This window comes from Eumetopias jubatus, unplaced genomic scaffold, assembly GCF_037043125.1.
Source record: "Eumetopias jubatus isolate StellerSeaLion01/CBP00866 unplaced genomic scaffold, mEumJub1_p1.0 scaffold_2, whole genome shotgun sequence".
NCBI lineage: Eukaryota > Metazoa > Chordata > Mammalia > Carnivora > Otariidae > Eumetopias > Eumetopias jubatus.
Genome location: NW_028274808.1, coordinates 109516210 through 109536544, shown reverse-complemented (window position 1 = coordinate 109536544; position 20335 = coordinate 109516210). Strand labels below are relative to the sequence as shown.

Here is a 20335-nt window from a genome sequence, read left to right as displayed (position 1 = left end):
GTGAATATATAGTACAGCATGGAAGTATGTGGAGGTAAGTGCATTTACACAACTAATATGGGGGTTTTAGCTTCCTTTCGTTAACATAAATCCATATAAAATGTAAACGTAATTGTATAATATTTAGTTCCTTTTTCTCCCACTGCTTTTTGGGGGGGGGGCTGCTCTGCCCTTTCACTGTAGTGGGGTGTGACACCTACCACTGGCAAAGTGGTAGGACACTCCAGAGCAAACTTCTGATCTTAGCCAGGAGGTCACATCAGCCTCTGGAAAGACCCTAATCCTCCTGATACTGGGCTGATGACTGGGTCAAATGAATTCCCGTGAGAACGGTTCCTCCTTACTTTCTTACTTCTGATGATCATTTTTTATTGAAAAAGGAAATTGGTTGTACTTAGTAGGTCAACTGTATCTGTATCACGACAAGGGCATATATTTAAAATTTTTTATTTTTGCTGGTTTGAATATGACTGCTGATTCTTTAGGAGGAGCAGGGATCATTGATGGCCTTTGCCAGAGAAACTCCAGGAGAGTGAAGACTATGGGACTAATGAGTCCTAAGGCTCTTGTCCCATTCAGTTGGAGCAAAGCTTAAAGGAGGCCTCCCCATAGGGAGACTCACAGATGAAAGTGAAAGTGCTGTTCTCTTTGCACTTATTTATTAACTTTTTTTTCTTAAGCATGGACTCTAAGAACAGCAGCCCTTTAATTTCTCTTTCAAAACAGAAAAATAGAGTGACAGTAGAACATTAGATGTTCTTTAGAGACAGTAAGATCACAAATCAACATAAAACATCTGAATGGGGTTCTAGTAAATGCCTTAAGTTGGAAAGGATGTGTATAGAATTTTAGAACACTTGTTTCTTTTGACAGATATGTGGAAAAAGAAAGGAATTTTATTCTTCAGACTGACACCAAGTCCCTGTTGACATTGAGGCAGATGGAATACAGTTGGTTTGATGTGAAATTTTTAATAGAGTGGAGTATGATTTATTAATGAACTGTGAGACACAGCCTGAATTTAAATGGGAGAGAATAGTACTGCTTGTTTTCTCAAGCAGAGTCTTAAAACCTTTGGCTAATACACCACAATATTTTTAAAAGATTTAAAGTATGGCTTCAATAAATTATAGGGGAGAAAAACAAGTCTTGTCACTACCCATCACTATACTTCTGAGTTGCTCTATATGGCTGAATCTTAATGGCTTTTTCTTACTATAATCATTTTTTATACCAGGAAAGTCTTCATATTAGGGACCTATACATATGTGTCTTTATTTGGCATCTTTGAAACAGTGTGCAAATCACAGATAAGTGAAGCCTGTAGTGGCAAGATTGGCCAAGTACATCTGTTCTTGGGAGTCATGTTTTCTGTAAACTTTATTAGCTCGGATTGCCGGTTATCATGTACATACATTTTTATCAAGTGACCACTAGGTGGCAAGCTTGCATCTGTTTTTGCTACTTGACCTGCTTTTCTTCCATTCATTTCATTAACTAATTCGTTCCTTCAATATTTATTGTGTATAAAATATGCTCTGAGCTCTATGCTGAGGGCTGAAGAGTCAACAGTGGTGAAAACATTACCCCCCCCCAGCCCCCCAGCAGCTTAGAGTTTAATGGGAGTGGAGAAGGAGACTTGCATTTTGTAAGAAAATAAATTCTTTAACATCAACAAAACTACGGAACTTACATGTTCAGTTTCAAAGAGATCCCAGGCTCATAAATATTACTTAGAGTGAATGACTTTAACTATATAGATCTATATTTGAAAAGAGAAGCAATTAGCTTGCTAAATACTATGACTAAACAAGTTCAGATACCTTTCAGAAATTAGACGTGGAGTCGTATCTCTGCCACATCTAGTTTTAGTGCAATACAAAAACTGCTTTTAGAGCTCCCTGTGAGCTTTTCTTCTGTCCCATTATCCTCTGCCCTGCCCAGCTGAGCATTTCCCCAATAAAAACCACTCTACTTAGAAATCAAGTTCCTGGATAAAAAGCTGACAAATATAAAACATAATGGCATGTTTGCTTTTAGTTGGGGTAAGAAGTCATTGTCCACATTAACTAAACAAGTACCCCCTTTGTCTAAATGGGTAATTGTATGGGTAACATGTTTTGATACCACCCTATTTTTACTTTCTGACTCTTAGAATTGATTCTTAGAATTGAGTTTTATTGTTTTGTGAAATTGAGTTTGGGGTGAAGGATTGAAAATATGAACTTATTCCTGTCTCTTATGTGAGCCTTCTTACTTTGCACTTCCTCTCTTTGGGAAGAGATTTTCATTCATACTTTTTTTTCACATAATGAATATTAATGGTATTAAAAATGAATATTTAGTGATTACAGATATGGCAGGCATTGAGGCTAGATCTAGGATTCAAATTTAGGTTGTCAGATTCTAAAGTCCATGTTCTTAACCACTCTGACATTACTGATCTTGGCTTTACTAAATGTAGCTTTTTTTTTTTTAAGATTTTTTTTTTTTTTTTTTTTGACGGAGACAGAGGTATCGAGGGCAGGAACACAAGCAGGGGGAGTGGGAGAGGGAGAAGCAGACTCCCCGCTGAGCAGGGAGCCCAATGCGGGGCTTGATCCCAGGATCCTGGGATCATGACCTGAGCCAAAGGAGACGCTTAACTGACTGAGCCACCCAGGCACCCACTAAATGTAGCTTAACATGAATTTTGTGAAAGAGGTGTTTTCACCTAGTTTTCTATTAAAAACAACCTACCCAAATAGTGCTTTTGGTTGATTTCCATGGAGGCATCATATTCAATATTATTTTCTAAAGTGAATTTGGAATTGCTCACTGGTGATGGGCCAATATAGCACACTAGACAATTAAATAATTATGTAAAGTCAATAAAATTAAATTTAGTTTGATGTTATTACCATTTAAGTGTAATTACAGTTACACAACTAACATACAAATCTCACATCACTGGATTTGTATGATGTGCCTTTGAGCAGCCATGTGAGTTCTCTTTCGTCAAAGAAAGTTTCCTGTGCTAATCCTCCTTCTGAAGTTCTTTACCCCAAAGTATGAATAAAGTCATTGTGTATGGAGAAGAGGAAAGCAGCAGTCTGTAAAGGAGAAACCACTGCTTCAGAAATTTTTGAGACATTTTGGAATTGTGGTTTGTTTCCTTAACCTTTGCTTTTCTAACTTTGGGGAACCCAGCAGGGGATATGAAGCAGTTTAGCATTATCCCAGGATTACAGTCATTGCGTGTTTGCTGGAATGGGCATCAGAGTGCGGGGGACGCATTTCTGGCAGCAGAAGCCACCAAGCTCAATTGCCTAAGGCAGTTTGGAAGACCGAGATAGGACTCACCCCTCTACTTATTAATCAGCTGTCATCGAGTATTTGTATTATTTGCATAATTTTAAAATGATCATGGTTTAAGTTGCATATAATCATTGATATGTAGACCCAAAATTACTAAAATAAAAATGACATCATAAATTGCTGAATAAACTAAAATAAAATGACATTTTATACCATTTAAAGAGGGGAAATTTTTGACAGTTAAGAAATGTTAACTATTCAAAGTCCTAAATCTTATTTGAGGCTCTAAGTCAGTTAAAATGGGAATCATAGAAATAGCAATGCAGTAAATCCACCTGAAGTCATTGGACACCTCTTGAGGTGGAGTCAAGATCTTTTCTTTGAATATAGGTCCATTGACTAGAAGGAGGCTAAATGATCATTCTTGCACAAAGAACATCTATATTACATACTATATCCTATAATACCTATATCTTGATGGTATTCATCCCGTATATACATATATATTTTAAAGATTTATTTATTATTTTTTAGAGAGCATGCGCGGGGATGGGGACGGGCAGAGGGAGAGAGAGAGAATCTCAAGCAGACTCCCTGCTGAGCCTGGAACCTGACACAAAGCTGGATCTCAGGACCCTGAGATCATGACCTGGGCCAAAATCAAGAGTTGGACACAACAGACTCAGCCACCCAGGCACCCCGTATTCATCCTGTATGTTATCTTAAAGTGACATTATACTGAGTGCAGAACCTTTTTAAACTTTTGACATACTTTTTTTTCCCTCATCTGCTTTAATTGTCTCAACTACACCTAACTGAGTACAAATTAGTTTTGGTGACTCACCTTTGTTGAGATTTCCAAACCATTTACATTAGTTTTTGTAGAAAAATATTTACATACTTTTTAAATTATTACAGACATTCTATTAACATGTACAATTGGTATAAATACATTGGGGAACAAAACCAAATTTAGCCTGTTGCCCCACTGATGGGAGCCATTGTGTGTGGGCATTAGAAGGTGGCATATTAGCCAAGATCACTCATCATGCTGGAGTGATTTGGTGAGTATGTGATACAAAGGAAATAGTTGACGAGGGGTGCGGGCCAAGTGGAGGCCGGCTATGCACACTCTTTCTTTTGCGTAAAACAAACCAGATATTATCTATTTACAAACAGCATGTTAAGGACTCATGTTTTAGTTTTTACATCTTTTCCACATCACGATAAATATTAAAAACTCATTATTAAGGCTTCCATCTCTCCTATCCTATTTATATTGCCGTATTATCTGATTTAATTACATACTATTAAATGTGTGCATAGTACACTATCCATTTTAACTTTGAAGTGGTTTCTAATCTTGAATATAGACTCTTAGGTTCTATAGCAGATGGAGTTGCCCGTGATCATTTAATTATATCTTTGTTTTCTATGCACTATTCAGATGCATTTGTATAAAACCATATTTATATTTTGATAATCAAGTTTTCAAAGTTCACTCCATTTTAAAGGAAAATATATATCTCTTATAACATTACTCATGAGTAGGAAGACTTATTTATCATCCATTCAACAAATATTTATTGATGGTCTTCTAAAGGTCAGTGCTACATCCTGAACAAATGCATACTCACTACATTGCATATGGAGGGCATTTTTATGATCTATAACAGAAAAATATCTGTGACCAGTGTGATCACTGTGTGGTACTTTTTCTGTTGCCACATATATTTGCTGGTAAAAACTTTGGTAGTGTTCAGTGACCAAGCTAAAGCAATGGTATTTCCACTCTTAGAAATTCCAGTCCACTCTTAGAAATTCAAAGAAAATATAGTCCTATTATCAGTGTCTGAAAATATAAATTAAGTACGTCAGGCAATAGAACTTATTTAAAAAATATTTCCATCACTTATTTTCAAATAGAGAAGCATCCTCTTGTGGAATGTTTCCTAAAGAGGGCAAATACTCTAGAACATCTTCGTAAAATAAACTTTCTGGTGTAGTCTAATATGGTAGATATCCCTTCACATGTTTGAATCATTTTATTTACACTGAGAATCTTATAAAAAAAGTTTCAGAAAAAGCTTAATAGGTTATCATTAGCTTAATAAGATGTCACTGTCTTTCCTATATTTTATTTTTTTTTTTAAGATTTTTATTTATTTATTTGAGAGAGAGAGAGAGAATGAGAGATAGAAAGCACGAGAGGGAAGAGGGTCAGAGGGAGAAGCAGACTCCCTGCTGAGCAGGAAGCCCGATGTGGGACTCGATCCCGGGACTCCAGGATCATGACCTGAGCCAAAGGCAGTCGCTTAACCAACTGAGCCACCCAGGCGCCCTGTCTTTCCTATATTTTAAATGCAAATCACTTTCTGCAATTTATACACTTTTCCAAATGGGTTGCCATTTGAGCTGCATGATAGATCCATCTGAGCAACTTTTTCATAGCTGAGCCCTCAGGGATTCTGACTTAAGTGTTCTGTGATGGTATCCAAGTGATGGTATTTTAAAATTTTCTCTAATAATTTTAATTTGCAGCTAGAGTTGAAAACCATGGATATAGAACACAGGTTTTAATTTATCCATGTTAAATTTATGAATTAATTACTATTAAGATAAGTAAATGAGGGGGCGCCTGGGTGGTGCAGTCTGTTAAGCATCGGACTTGGTTTCGCATCAGGCCATGATCTCAGGGTTGTGAGACTGAGCCCCGCATCCAGCTCTGCACTCGGTGCAGAGTCTGCTTCAGATTCTCTCTCCCTCTGCCCCTCCTGCTCATGCTGTCTTTCTCTTTCAAATAAATAAATCTTTAAAAATAAAATAAGTGATATAATAGTCTTCTTAAGTTTAAGATATACTTATTGACCAGCTATTATTATGCAGAATTTTTAATGGATGCTTTTGTCTTTCCTAAAGTTTAGTTTTCAGTGAATAAGACATTACAAAATTATTTAAACATCATAAGCAACATGCAGGAAAGCTGAATTCAATACTTTAATCTCCAACTGTGCCTTCATCGGGATAACATGAGACTTTCCTTACTTTCTCGGGTTCTTCCCATTCTTTAACTGTTTTATCACCCCAAAGAAAATCTGTTTAGTTGTTATGTGGATTTTACGTACAGTTTGCCTAATTTTGTATCATTGATGTATTCGATATATACTTGAGAAGCACCTGCTAGGTTTCAGGTTCTGTGGAAACAAACTGACTCTTTAATGACTCACTCTCTCATGTGGGAGCAGATAAGACACAGACGTGTATGGTGTGGTGTATCCCATGTTGCCAGATAATCACAGTGAAACAGACTCATCAGGGAGGATTGGGGAATGTCTCTCCAAGAAAATTACATCTACTATGAGCCAAGAAAAGAGGTAGAAGAATATTTCTGGTAAAGGAGAGAATATATGGAAAAACTTAGAGGTGTAAGAGGACGTGACCTGGGAACACAGCTGCAGCATGGAGAGAGAGAGAGGGGGGCGGGGGGAGGCCTCCGTGCCTCTCCTTACTACATCACCCAGCTCTTCTGAGCCACTTTGTCTGGCTTGTTTTCTGCGGAAATGGGGAGCCACTGAAAGGGCATGCGGTGTCACATTATGATTTCATCAGTGCCTCTTGACACACAGATATTATACAGGTAGATGTGAATATATTTTCAAAGTAGTTGAATTTCCTTGTAAATCTATTTGAAGTTCTCTACTGCTTTTGGAAAGAAAAGAAGTTGGTGCCATTCAAAAAAGTCCGCAGTATCCATGTAGCAAAGCTTAAAAAACCTAAGACAACTGTTTACCCCAATATTTTAGTGACTTTATTTGAAGATTTGACTTATTTTGAGAGATTAGGTTTTTAGAGTTCCCATAACGATGCCACTCCGTGGACTTACTACATTTTCAGTGCAGACACTAGAGATATGAGTTTGAGACTTGGCAGTGATATTTAAAGTAGTGTGATTTGTTTTTTGTTTTTTGTTTGTTTGTTTTAAATCACTGTGGTATCCCTGGTTGTCTAAAACAGTGCCAGCATGTGGTAGGTGCTCAAAATGTTTCTTGAGTGCCTGAATGACTAAAAAGTTCAGAGGTTTTTCAGTTTTAAGATGAATTTAACATTGAATTACAATTACAATAATGATGTTACACTAGCTGATATTTATTGAGGGCTAACATATTCCAAGCACTGTTCTTAGAGCTCTTATGTATATTATTTCATTTAATCTTCATAACAATTTTATGAAGTAGTAGTATTATCCCTGTTTTATAGATGAGAAAATTGAGACCCAGCGAAGTAAGGAACTTGTTAAGAAATGACAAAGTTAGAATTCGAACCCAGGCAGCCATTCTCCAGAATCTGGTCTCTTAACCTTACATCGCCCATCAGGAATGGAAGGCAGTGGACTTGGCAACTCTGGAGTGCCTTTGTGGAAGGCGAATAAGCAACAAACCAGAATTGTAGACCAACGAAATACCGAAAGGATGATTGACTCTCTGCCCTTGATCTTCTGATCCCAGAAGAGATGCATCATGTTTTCTGCCCCAATAGTTTGTCTTTCACATTGTTTACAACTTCTTTTCCGATGGCTTTGTTTTTAATAAATTACATATGTTCATTGCTTCTTTTTAAAACTTTTCTGGAGACATTACTTAGTTCATTTTAGGGAAGCCCTAGAAACATTCGTCTGCTTTCTCAATATGACTAATTATTAATGCCATCGTTAAAGAATTTATTTTTCAAAAAGGAACTCAAAATAATGAACTTCTTCTTGTACAACTTCACTGGAGTCAATGACCATTTATCTTCAGAAAGAACAAATGAATTTTCATGGACCAGAATAAGCTTCCAGAACATACATGTAGGAAGATGAAATGATCCGGGACTGATGGCTTGCTGATGCTATCCACGTGACCTCCTCTGTGATTCTTTTCTCTTTTTGATTTTAACTTGCGTATTAATGATTTTTTTTTCCAGACTATCACTGAAAAACACAAGCTAAATGTTCCTGAGACGATGACTGAGGTTCTTGATGTTTCTGATGAAGAAGGTAAGATTTTTATTCGGTCTTCATTGTCTTACACAAAGACAAGGCATCCTTTTCCTCAAGGATGAAGCTGGTACAGGGGGTGTGGGTGACAGCCTCTTAACATTTAAAGTCACTTTTTCACCTCTGTTTCAAAACACCTACTTTTGTCCTTTGGGGAAAGAGGATAGTGATTTGTCTATTTTCAATGGGTATTATCTTTAATGTCTTACTAATAACAGAACTGGAAAAGGGGAAAGACACTGGAAATTGGCCATCTGTTAAAAACACCTACCTGATAATACAATTATTATTAATATGTGTTTTAATTATGTTAACATACTTTTTAAATTAAAATGCCTTAAAGTGAAAGACTTCGAAGTATATTTTCTCAATGGTATATTGAGAAATCTCTGTTTCTGATTGGTTCAAATGATCAGAATAAATCGTAAGTCCAGAGGAGAGGAGGCTTAGATAAGGTTAGAAATAGCATGTAAGTCATACTAATTCAACGTAAGCATTTGATTCTTTAAGTCATAAAATATGCTCTGTATAGTTTTAGAGTTGATAAAAATTATCTAAGGTAGTGGATTTCAAATGTTGAGAAGCCTATTGCTCTAAAAGGAGTACAAGGGACTGCCTGGGGTGGGGATGGAGCATTGTGCTGCAGGTCTGCCCCTCCACGAGGGTTTCTGGCTCCTTACCTCTACTTCAGTTAGAGCAGTTGACTTTTCTTGAACAAAAAAATCTGCCAAAAAATCATGAATGCAGCAACATACAAAAGGTATGTAGCCAAATTTCAATAGTACAGCTTTTGGTCAAATGTATATGTTTGAAAAATTATTGCCATAAAGAATAGTACTAGTTAAAACTTGCCACACACTGGAGAAGGTCCAAACACTACCCACTGCAGGCAAAGAGAAGCTCTGCCGAGACTAATCTGAGGGAAAGAGCAGCCAAAACCCAACAGCAGCGTGCACACAGCACACACCAAAGACACTTTCTGAAGCACCAGGCCCTGGACAGTGTATGACCTCTTCTTCTTTTTTTTTTTTTTTTTAAGATTTTTTTTTTTCCTTAATTTTATTTGTCAGAGAGAGAGAGAGAGAATAAGAGAGCACAGGCAGGGGGAGCAGCAGAGGGAGAGGGAGAAGCAGGCTTCCTGCTGAGCAGGGAGCCTGATGCGGGACTAGATCATGGGACCCCGGGATCATGACCTGAGCCGAAGGCAGTCGCTTAACGACTGAGCCACCCAGGCGCCCTCTATGAGCTCTTCTTAATACAGCATTACTCTCAGGAGCAGGAAACCTAACAGGCTTTCCTAATACACACAAGACAGAGATCTAGACAAAATGCCAAGATGGAGGGACTCATCTCAAAAGAAAGAACAAGAAGAGGGCACGGCCAGGGATCTAATTAAACCAGATATAAGTAATACGCCTGAACCAGAATTTAAAAGAACAATCAGAAGGAGACTAGCTGGGCTTGAGAAGAGCATAGAAGACGCTAGGGAGTCCCTCACTGCAGAGATAAAAGAACTAAAAAACTAGTCAGGTTGAAAAGAAAAGTACTATTCTTAATAATAATTGCTTTTATTGAGAAATAGTAAAAGTAGATTTTTAGGTTCTTCAAGATGTAATCAGAAGGTGAAACTTTACATTGAGGTGTCATTATTTGGAACTAGTTTGTTCACCGATTGGTAATAGGCACTGAGTTATCTCAGCTTTTGTAAGAACTTATGACAAGAACGAGCAAATGTTTGGTCAGTGCGTTATTATAAGTAAATTAATAATTGCCAAAGTTAGCATTTCCGAGTATTATAATAATTTTGTGTTCCATCCTAACACTTGCCAGCTAATTTTAGCATTCATATATGCACATCATATTTTGTTTTGTGGAATCATCTTTCCTAACAGCCTTTAAACAGTTCGGTGACAACTTTATTGATGGGGAAGCGCTTAGTGATTCAGGTACCTTTAGAGGAAGTTATTGGAGTGAAAGCTTTGCTTTTAATTTTTCTTAACTGGATAGAAGCAACTTGCTTAATATTTAAATCTGGGTGCCTACTACTAATCTGTTTCTTTTGAAATAGCATGGAGTTGTATTTGTATGCATGTGAGTGTGTAGATTTTATTAACTTGGAAGCTTAAAGCCATAAATTGCTTATCCTATTAATGATTTTGCTGCTGTTGTTGAGACCTATTAGTATCATTAAATTATCTAATGAGCATCATGTGAATATTTTACCAAAACTAATCTCTCTTCTAAGAATACACAGAAAAAAATAATTCTTTGTAAGTTGACACTTAACTACCATGGACCTGTTAAAACTAAGACTGCTTGACTGAAGGTACTTCATATCATTCTTGGCTGAAGATAAGTTTTAGATGTGGTTAAAAAATATGTGAAATTGATAGTTATAATGTGATTTTTGAAGGTAGCTAGGAATAAAAATAACCCTTAAAATTATTTAGGAGGAACTTCAGCATATAGGGAAAAATGAATAATATAAAATATTGTATCTACCAAGGATCCAAAGTGCATGTGGTATCACTTGAAGCAAACTTCTTACATGAAAATCTAAATTTATAAATCAAATAGAGTGATTATTTAATTTAAAAGTAGTTTATTTCCTAAATAATTGTTAAATAATTCCATTGCCAGTGCATTCAAAGTATTGAGTGGGATTAAAGAAATTCCATTTATATAAAACAGCTTTTTGGACCTGCTCATTGCCTAATATAAGATCTAGCTATAATATCCTGTATACTTTTATTAAAACTGTTATAGATTCAGAGTTTTTAGTGATAAAAGTCTTGCTTTGAGAGGAATACTGGCTAATGATCAAGAATATCTCCTATGGTGAGAGAAGAAGCTTTCCTTCTTTTAGACCTAGCCAAAAGCTTAGTAACACATTTTTCCCCAGAAAGAAATTCAAGTTGAAAAATTTTTATGTATACAATATGTTTGAGTACTGTGAAGTGACTTTTAGTGCTAAGAATTAGTATAAAGAAACTTGGCTGGTTGATATTGCCAACCCTTTAATGTTTTATGGGCTTAAAATGTTTTCACGGAACCTACCATTCATATGGACAAAGTGCAGCCACATATATTTTAAAGGTATTAGCCAATTCTTGCCTTTTTTTTTCTTTTTTACAGCTCTTCTGTTTTGATAGTTGTGTGTATTATCAATACTCAAAAGAATATTCAAGCCCGGTATAGATGTCCTTTCAGGCTAACTTGGTATAGTAATCAGGATATCCAGTCATGAATCCAATCAACAGATAGTAAAAGTGATGTTACTACTGTGTGTAAAGTTCTGTCACTGCTACCATTGGGGCATCAGAGGTGAACACAGGGCATGCCTGTGTTTTTTTTTTTTTTATATATATATATACATGGGGAGATAATGTAGAAGTTAAGTGAAGTATAACAGAAGGCACTATGTCATCCACTTTTCATATCTGCCTTGAGAGCTAGAGAAGGAGAGACCTCGCACAGTCCCATGGACTTGCCGAAACTGAGAGATTAATAGGAAGGTGACACAGGTTTTAGAGAGTGGGGAAGGAACAGTATGGATGGTCCTGAGAGGGGAAAGCATAAGAGAGAGACACAGAGTGGCAAAATAATCCAGTCATTCGATTTGGCTCATGCATTAAAACATACTGGGCTTCACTGTGAATGTTTGAATTCTTAACCGAAAAGTCTGGGAAATTCGGATATATTAAACATTTTGATTAATGATTGAAACAAATCTGATTTTCACAAAGATTAAACCAGCAGTGATACACTAAAGGAGTGTATTAGGAAGAAATTGGAAGGAAGCTCAGATATTTGACAGAGGAGAAAACATTGACTAAGCATCTACAATGCTAAGTGCATTGTCTCATTTAATCCCCATAGCATCCGCATGAGCTAGGCTATTGATTTCCCCTCATTTTTTTTCAGGTGAGGAAAGGCTCACCTGAACAGGATGAGACTAAGACTTAAACACATTAAGTAGTTTGCTCCACAGTACACAGCCATTAAGTGGTAGATGGGGAAGGTAAACCCAGTATGAAAGTTGTTGTAATAGCTCAGTCATACTATAAATAAGTCCTGATGGAACAACATGGCAGAGAAATGGAAGGAAAAGATAGAAATGGGAATTCAATCTGAGAGTATTGTACTGTGCGGACGAAAACACAGCTGTAAATGTAATCCTCTACATCTTCATAGGATCATGAGCTGATCCCTACCTTTGCTGACTCAGCTCCACAGCAGTAAGTTATATGGTGGGGCTCAGGGGTGATAACACTTAGGTAACTAAAATACCTGTAGAAATGTGACCCATGTGTCCCACATACTCAAAGGTTTGTGCATGGATGGTTTGTACAAACTTCTCCACTGCTTCTCTGGAATGATGTGTACTAATGATAATCAAGAGAACTCCAGAATGGCTGAGTGTTACGATGAAATGTAGAGGAACCATCTATTATCCTCCTTTTGTCACTTTGGCTGTGAACTCTTGACAGTGGGGCTCCTCACTTCCTCCTTGTATAACACGACAGATACTTCATCCAACTATTTCTTCCACCTTTTCATAAATAAGAGTAGAGTTAGTCTTCCCAAATGTTAACAAGTTCACATATTTTTTTTCTGGAAATAATTTAGGCTTATATCCAAACCAGACAATGCCTGTGTTTTGGTAAACTAATTCGTAGAATTGATCTTAGAATTTTTTTCTCCCAGAAATAAACAAAGGGGTACCCCAACTTATTTGACTCATAAAAATACTCCTATGTAAAGGTTTACCAATTACATAAGAGGAGGGAAGTAGTAGAAACAATTAAGTCCTACAAGGCTTATAATAAGATGTCTGGCCTTGATTTGATCACTGTTTAGACACTAACTTTCTTCCTGGACTTTTTGCCATTGCTCACCATCATGAACGTTTACTTTTGCCAAGTTACTTCAGGTAGTATTCTCTAAATAAGTAACACGTATTACTCTTTTATTCTCACTGTTTTTATTGCCCTCCATGACCCCTTACACACGAGCCTCTCACCTAGAGTAGTGTCAGTCTCTGCCCATTAAAACTGAATCCAAACAAATGATCAGCTCCAATTCCTTCTTCGGTGACTCCTTCTCCAGCTTCACTGAATTTCCTAGGAATATCACAAGAAATTACCACAAACTTGGTGGCTCAAATTTATTCTCTCACAGTTCTGGGAGTGAAAAATTTATGGTGGGACCATACTAACCTCTGATACTCTGAGGAAGAGTCTTTCTTGTCTCTTCCAGCTTCCAGTGGCTGTCAGCGATCCTTGGTGTTTGTTCCTTGGCTTGTAGACACATCACTCCAATCTCTGCCTTCATGTGGCATTTTCCTCTGTGTCTCTAAGAACACTCTGATTGGAGTTATCCAATGTGATCTCATCTCAGTCCTTAACTTAGTTACATCTATAAAAGCCCTATCTCCAAAAAAGGCCCTATCCTCAGATTCCAAATGGAAGTGAAATTTTGGGGGGACGCTACTGAACCCACCACACCATCCTAAAGTGATCTCTGTCCTCTGACATTTTTGGTTCTTAAAGTTGACCAACATCATGCATTTTGTGTTTGTAGTGTTATCTATAGATTGCTGTTATTGTCACATCTTGCTTTGTGAGGGAACACTTTTTAGTTTTTTTTAAATTTTTTTTTAAAGATTTTATTTATTCATTTGAAAGAGAGAGCACAAGGAGGGGGAGAGGCAGAGAGAGAGGAAGAAGCAGGTTCCCCGCTGAGCAGGGAGCCTGAGATGTGGGACTCGATCCCAGGACCCCGGGATCATGACCTGAGCTGAAAGCAGACACTTAACCTTCACCCAGGTGCCCCTTTTCACTTTAAAGAAGAAAATATATGTAAGGATGGGCAGGAGACCCCTTTAACAACCATAATTTTAAAAACTTTACTCATGTTTTCCTTAGAGCTATCAGATTTACGAATATTTAAAACACAGTACAATTATATTTCTTTCTTTATGATATATACATTTAAAAATATTTTTGTAGGGGCACCTGGGTGGCTCAGTCAGTTAAGCGTCTGCCTTCGGCTCAGGTCATGATCCCAGAGTCCTGGGATTAAGCCCCACGCCAGGCTCCCTGCTCAGCAGGGAGTCTGCTTCTCCCTCTCTCTCTCCCCCAGCTTGTGTTAGCGCTCTCTCTCTCTCTCTCTCAAATAAATAAATAAAATCTTTTAAAAAAAAATAAGAATATTTTTGCGTAAATGAAATTGAGCTCATATTTCATTGATGTGTCACACTTTCACCATTTTGTATTAATAAAAACAATAGGTAGCAATTAGTATATTCAGGCACTTGATTACACAATGTTATTATCTTATTCATTCAACTACTGTGTGAGATAGATTAGTATCATTCCCATTTACTAGTTGTGGAAATTGAGGCTCTGGAAGATTAACAGGTCAGTAAATAACAATTAAAATTTGAATCCAGGTCTATCTGATTCTAAAGACTCAACTTTTAACTAATACTCTGTGTAGCCTAACTCATTATGCTAAAACTCAATAAAGACCTAGTGGTGTCACTGAAGGAGCCATGAAAGTATTTTTAATGATGAGACTTATAATGGTCAAATGTTAAATGCATTCACTTTGAGACAAAAATCTAATGGTTAATAAATTATATCTCCATTTACTGGAAGGTCTCTCTTTTTTTAATCTGTCATTAGTTTTAAGTAATTTAAAGAGCTAATAATCCTTTTATATATACCTGAGATCTTAAGATCATATATACAGACAAACAGTGAAATGTCAAAGACATATATCTTTCTTACAATTCTTTAATGCTGTACCTTTATAAATTAGTGCTGATTTAGAACAATTATTTGAAACAAATGAGTATAGAATAATATTTAAATTAGTTTATAGGAATGAAGTACATTCCTTCAAATTGTCCTTTACATAGATCATCAGGCTTAAAGTGTGTAATTAGTGTCTTAAGGAGTCATCAAAAATAGTTTCTCTCAGCTATATTATTTAATTTCTCCATGTCAGCATATTAATGGCATACAGAGCACTTCTGTGAATGAGGTATTACTTATTGACTCACCTGGAAAAGATATTTTTGAAAGCATTCTATTCCTAGTCACAGGCAGGGAATGTACCCTTACCATTTGATCTTCTAAATATGAGCTACCACACTTAGTCATCTCTTTCTGCCACTACTTGATTACTTAATTCTCTATTTTCCCTGTCATTCACCTTTGGGAAGCCACCTAGTTTCCAACAAAACATCCTTTTTATGCTCTGTAATGTTTTTAAAATTAAATTCCAGGTTGTTTATTAAAATGTCACAATCTGCTCACTTTGTTCTAGTATTCTTTCCCTAATGTGCATATCTTGTTAATCTTATAAATCATATCCCTCCACATACTATATCACATATTTTAGAGCAGTAGATATTTCTTTCTATTTTTTGTTAAGGTTTTATTTATTTGTTTGAGATAGAGATAGAGAGAGCACGAGCCAGGATGGTGGGGGACAGGGAGAAGGAGAAGCAGACTCCCCACTGAGCAAGGAGCCCGATGCGGGGCCCCATCCCAAGACCCTGGGATCGTGACCTGAGCTGAAAGCAGACGCTTAACCAACTGAGCCACCCAGGTGCCTGGAGCAGTAGGTATTTCTTAGCATATTGCCAATGACACGAAGAGACTGTTAATGCCAGACATTATGTACAAAATTATTGGAACTATGTCTAGAAGTTGAGTGGTCTGCATAGTGAACTATGTTAAATAGTACAAGCTATAAACCAGCTATGGTAAAAAAAATGAGTAAAGAAAATTGATATTAAGAGTATTACAATTCAGGTAATTCTTTCTTCTTGGTAAGCAATGGGAAATGGGTCAAATATTGTTTCTCTAATAAGTTTTAGCACTTTGTGGTTGCATGTGTTCTGTTTTCTTTGGGTGTGCGGTGTTCCGGTGATGTCCATGCTATTCTGATGTTTTTTCATGATCATCATCCTATTTTGTAGTTAATATGACATTCAACAAATAATTCTTCCTCCATCTTCCTCTGATTGCTTCAAGGTGATGACACGATGACAGGCGATGGGGGAGAATATCTTAGGCCCGAGGATCTGAAAGAACTGGGTGATGACTCACTACCCAGCAGTCAGTTCCTGGACGGTATGAATTACCTGCGATACAGCTTGGAGGGAGCACGCTCCGACAGGTATTCACCTAAAGCTGACACTTGGTATCAGCCAGAAGGCAATGCAACACTTTTTCATGATGATAATTTAAAAAAGTAGACATAATTATTGATACTCAGTAGGTACTGCCCTACTCTCAGCATGTTGTATCTTAACTGCATCCTCGAGCACCTTTAAGTGCCCATTTTAAAGAACAGGAAACTGAGGCCCAGGGAGATTAAGTAACTTAATGAAAGTCAAACAACTAGTAAGAAGCAGAGCAAATGATAAGTAAAGAGCTCTCTACATTTCAGTATAGTATTTGTAATCATTTACCACTTTTTTCTCTAGGCAATTAAAAAGGACTGTTTTACCTTATGGGTATTTTTGTTAGTGGCATAAATTCTGTGAATAAAAGTATGTTGTGAAGAAGGATGAAAAAGAAACAAATTCAGGAGGAAACTGCCTGAAACTGACTTTTTCATGAAAAGGAATTAGACCAAAATCCTCCAAGATCTTGAATACAAAAGCAGTCTGAGCAAAATCTGAAGGAGCACAGGCTTTATAGACAGATCTGAAGAGGTTATGTCATATTCTGAAGTATAAAATCAATGTTATTTTCTGATTATTACTAACTAGCACAACTGGTGTTTGTTATTTTTTGAGGCAAGCTGAATAAGAACATCCCATGGTACCTCATCAAAGGATTGACTGCCAATTTTGGTTAACATATGGTGGTCCATATAGTGTAATGTTTTTCACTAATCAGTAATCTTAGGTTTATAGTTTTAGCCTTGCTGTATTCTAAGCTGTAGTTAACACATTCACAGTCTAAGAAATAAATACCTTAAAGCGGAGTTAATTCTAAATGGATAATTAGCAAAAACAGATTTTTCTTGGAGTTTTTCCTTAAGCATCAATGCTTCTTCCCTACTTTTTTTTCTTTTTTCTTTTGAACAATTCAGTGTGCATGTAATAAGTGCCTTTCTGGGCTGGCTTTGTGGTGGATGCTAGAGATACAAATGTGACCAGGACATGATTGTTAAAATTATAGTCTGATGGGATGTGAGAGAAACTAGGCTAGTGGTACCCACAGAGAACAACTAAAGCCCCGGGGCTCAGGCTTCCTGGAGGAGATGAGGCCAAACTGAGATACAGTGATGGGTAATGATGGTGAGGAAAGGTAGGGAGGGCATTTGAAGCCTTAATGAGATCATGAGCAAAGGCTCATGGTGTGTGAGAGAAAGAATAGTGCAATATTGGTAGAGTGTAAGTGTGAAGGAGGGGAGATCTTGTCTGCACTTTGGATGGATCCCTCTGACTGTAAACTTAAACGATGAATTTTAGAGGAGAGCTGTCAAAGGGCCAAACCTGGCAGTTGCAAACATCTGAAAAATTGTTGTAGGAATATTAGCTGAAGCTGTTAAGAGAAGACTTGACCTTTAACCTTGGTGGTAGCAATCACGGAGAGAATTTGGGAAATGACAAATTTGAGAGCATATCTATGAGGTAAAAGCAGCCAGATCTGGTGATGGATTTCATGGGGTGGGTGAAAAGGAAGATGGTTAGATTGACCCTTTGGCTTTGATGACATAGATGGAGGGTGGTCCTTGGGATCAAGAGAAGGAAGAGCCACTCGGGGTGAGAGTAGGGGGACTGGTGATGGGGCCAGGGTTTTAAAAGGCGAAAGATTTATACGATCTGAAGAGAAACCAGAGTATAGGGGCCAGGGTTTTATATACTGGATTCTGACATACAGATAGATTTGGACATCACAATCTGAAATTCTTAGGAAAAGATTTCAAATTTCAATAAAATGAAATTTATGGCTTGGCACAAATTCATAATAACCTATAAATAATCATATCACTGTCAGAGAAAAAAAACCTTCATTTTCAACATGGTCTATTTTATCAAGTTCTTGATCTGATCCTTTTTCCTTCTTTGAAAGTACTAGGTTAAGGAAACTTTAGAACAATACTTTCTATTAAATGGGTTCACGGTATGATGATTCTACTGAAACTGAACACTTATCAGCATGTAAAGATGAGGATATGAAACAAACAAACCATGGTCTGTTCTCCAGGTCCACACTAGCATTTTCAGAACCCCAGATTGTATTCATGATCTCCAACATGGAATTACAGGCAACATCTCATGTTCATGGATTTCTTGTTTATGTAATTCAAAGGGAGTTTTCTTTTTTTGGTAACCATTTTTACTTTTCGTTATTTATTTGGTATGCTTTCAATAGTACCATGCCCAGGTAGGTATTAAATAGCATGAAAAACTGTGAAACTTCCTGGAGACGTTCACATTTCCCTGCTTTCTGTGCAATGTGTGTAGTGTGTGTGTGTGTGTGTGTGTGTGTGTGTGTGTGTTGGCAGGAGGTGCTTATATTCTAGAATTATGGATTTATTCTCAAGTTAGGATTTTTATGTATTGAACTGAGTAACTGTTTGAGCTAGAAGGGTGAATATATTACTAGAATACAAGTCGAAGACATGCCCCTGGCATGACTTTGTTTAACTGTCACAGCTCCACCTTGTGGTTGATAAAACATTAGCATGGTTTCCCCAAAGGAACCTCATCAGTCTGTGTATAGTTGGAGATGGTAGAAAAACCATTCTGATGCCTAAAATGTACATGGAGGCAGGAGAACACAAATAGGAACAATGTAATGTACATGGATAAAAACATATCCAAGTTCTTATTAGTTAGATTTTGTGTCCATTTTATTTTATTATTGCTTACAAATTAAATTTAATGTAAAACGCAAGGTATCAATGAGCCACAGAAGCTTTTCCATGCAATAAAGCAAACGCATTGAAATTTTTGGATATTCACTAGTTTAACAGGGTTCAAAAACTTCATTAACTGAACGTCTACTCCTACAGCTTACTAAGATACTGATTATTACATTTTTCAATGAAATTACAGACTACCTATTATGTGTCCACAGAGTAGTTTACTATAGTGCAAAGAAGTAAAATTTAAGACCGTAACATAACTTTTGGCACAACCCTTCATTGAACAGCAATACAGACTTATACTCCTATAGATATGTGTTATTATAAATTTATTAACTGAACGGGATAACCTCTGACTTACCGAAAAAGAAATGTATTGGATTGTAAAATATTTAACCTTGTTTGTAATGTTTTAAGTCAGGGTAGACAATTTTTTTATCCAGAAACTTGAATTATTCCTGATGTTTGTGCTGGTCATTATTCCATTAGAATAATTTCTCTACTGCTGGAATATTCTGTTTATTTAAGTCAATTCTATACATCAGAAAAAAGAGTAGTTAGAAACTATAAACATTGATTAAGCATCCAGTTAGCATTTTAGAAGGCAGTAAACAGTAAATCAGAATAAAATCATAGAAGTAGAGATATTTAGGCATAGTTCCAACTTCTTCCTCCCTTCCTCTGTCTCTCCAACTTTTCTCACTCTCTGTCTCCATATCGTAAAATTTTTCTCTCTCTACCCTAATCTCCTTTTTGGTTGTACGTCAATTCTCTTTCTTATTTTTTCTTCTCCCTCTCTCTTTCTTCTCTGTTGAGGCTTTAGGAAAGACAATAACACCGATACCCCTTTTCCCCACCTGATTCAAACCAGTTGAGAGATAGACCTGGGTATCAGGTAGATAAGATATCACAAATCCACCTTTATTACTGGTATATTGAGTGCAAAATGCGGCTCTGTGCTTGCAGCCAGATGAGCTCTTTCATACCTCATCCCTAAGTAGACAGACATCCACCCAGTTCTGGTCTCTCCCTGAGGGTGGCAATTGGGACCTGGCTGCCTCCTTTCAAAGTTTAGACCTTTACAGTGGTGGCAGTTATGCT

General features: G+C 36.9%; 1 protein-coding gene across 6 annotated transcripts in view; it reads left to right on the top strand.

Annotated features, from left to right (window-relative positions):
• The window catches only part of ANK2 (ankyrin 2), a 318287-nt gene that overhangs the window by 234154 nt on the left and 63798 nt on the right, over nucleotides 1-20335 (top strand). For 3 of the 6 annotated variants that reach the window (XM_088021068.1, XM_088021065.1, XM_088021064.1), the window contains 3 exons: nucleotides 8260-8332; nucleotides 10225-10278; nucleotides 16381-16525. In XM_088021068.1, the coding sequence (XP_087877194.1) occupies nucleotides 8260-8332; nucleotides 10225-10278; nucleotides 16381-16525 (272 nt within the window). Of the gene's footprint in view, nucleotides 1-8259; nucleotides 8333-10224; nucleotides 10279-16380; nucleotides 16526-18738; nucleotides 18751-20335 lie in introns of all 6 variants that reach the window. The other 3 variants (XM_088021069.1, XM_088021066.1, XM_088021067.1) reach the window with 2 other exon arrangements.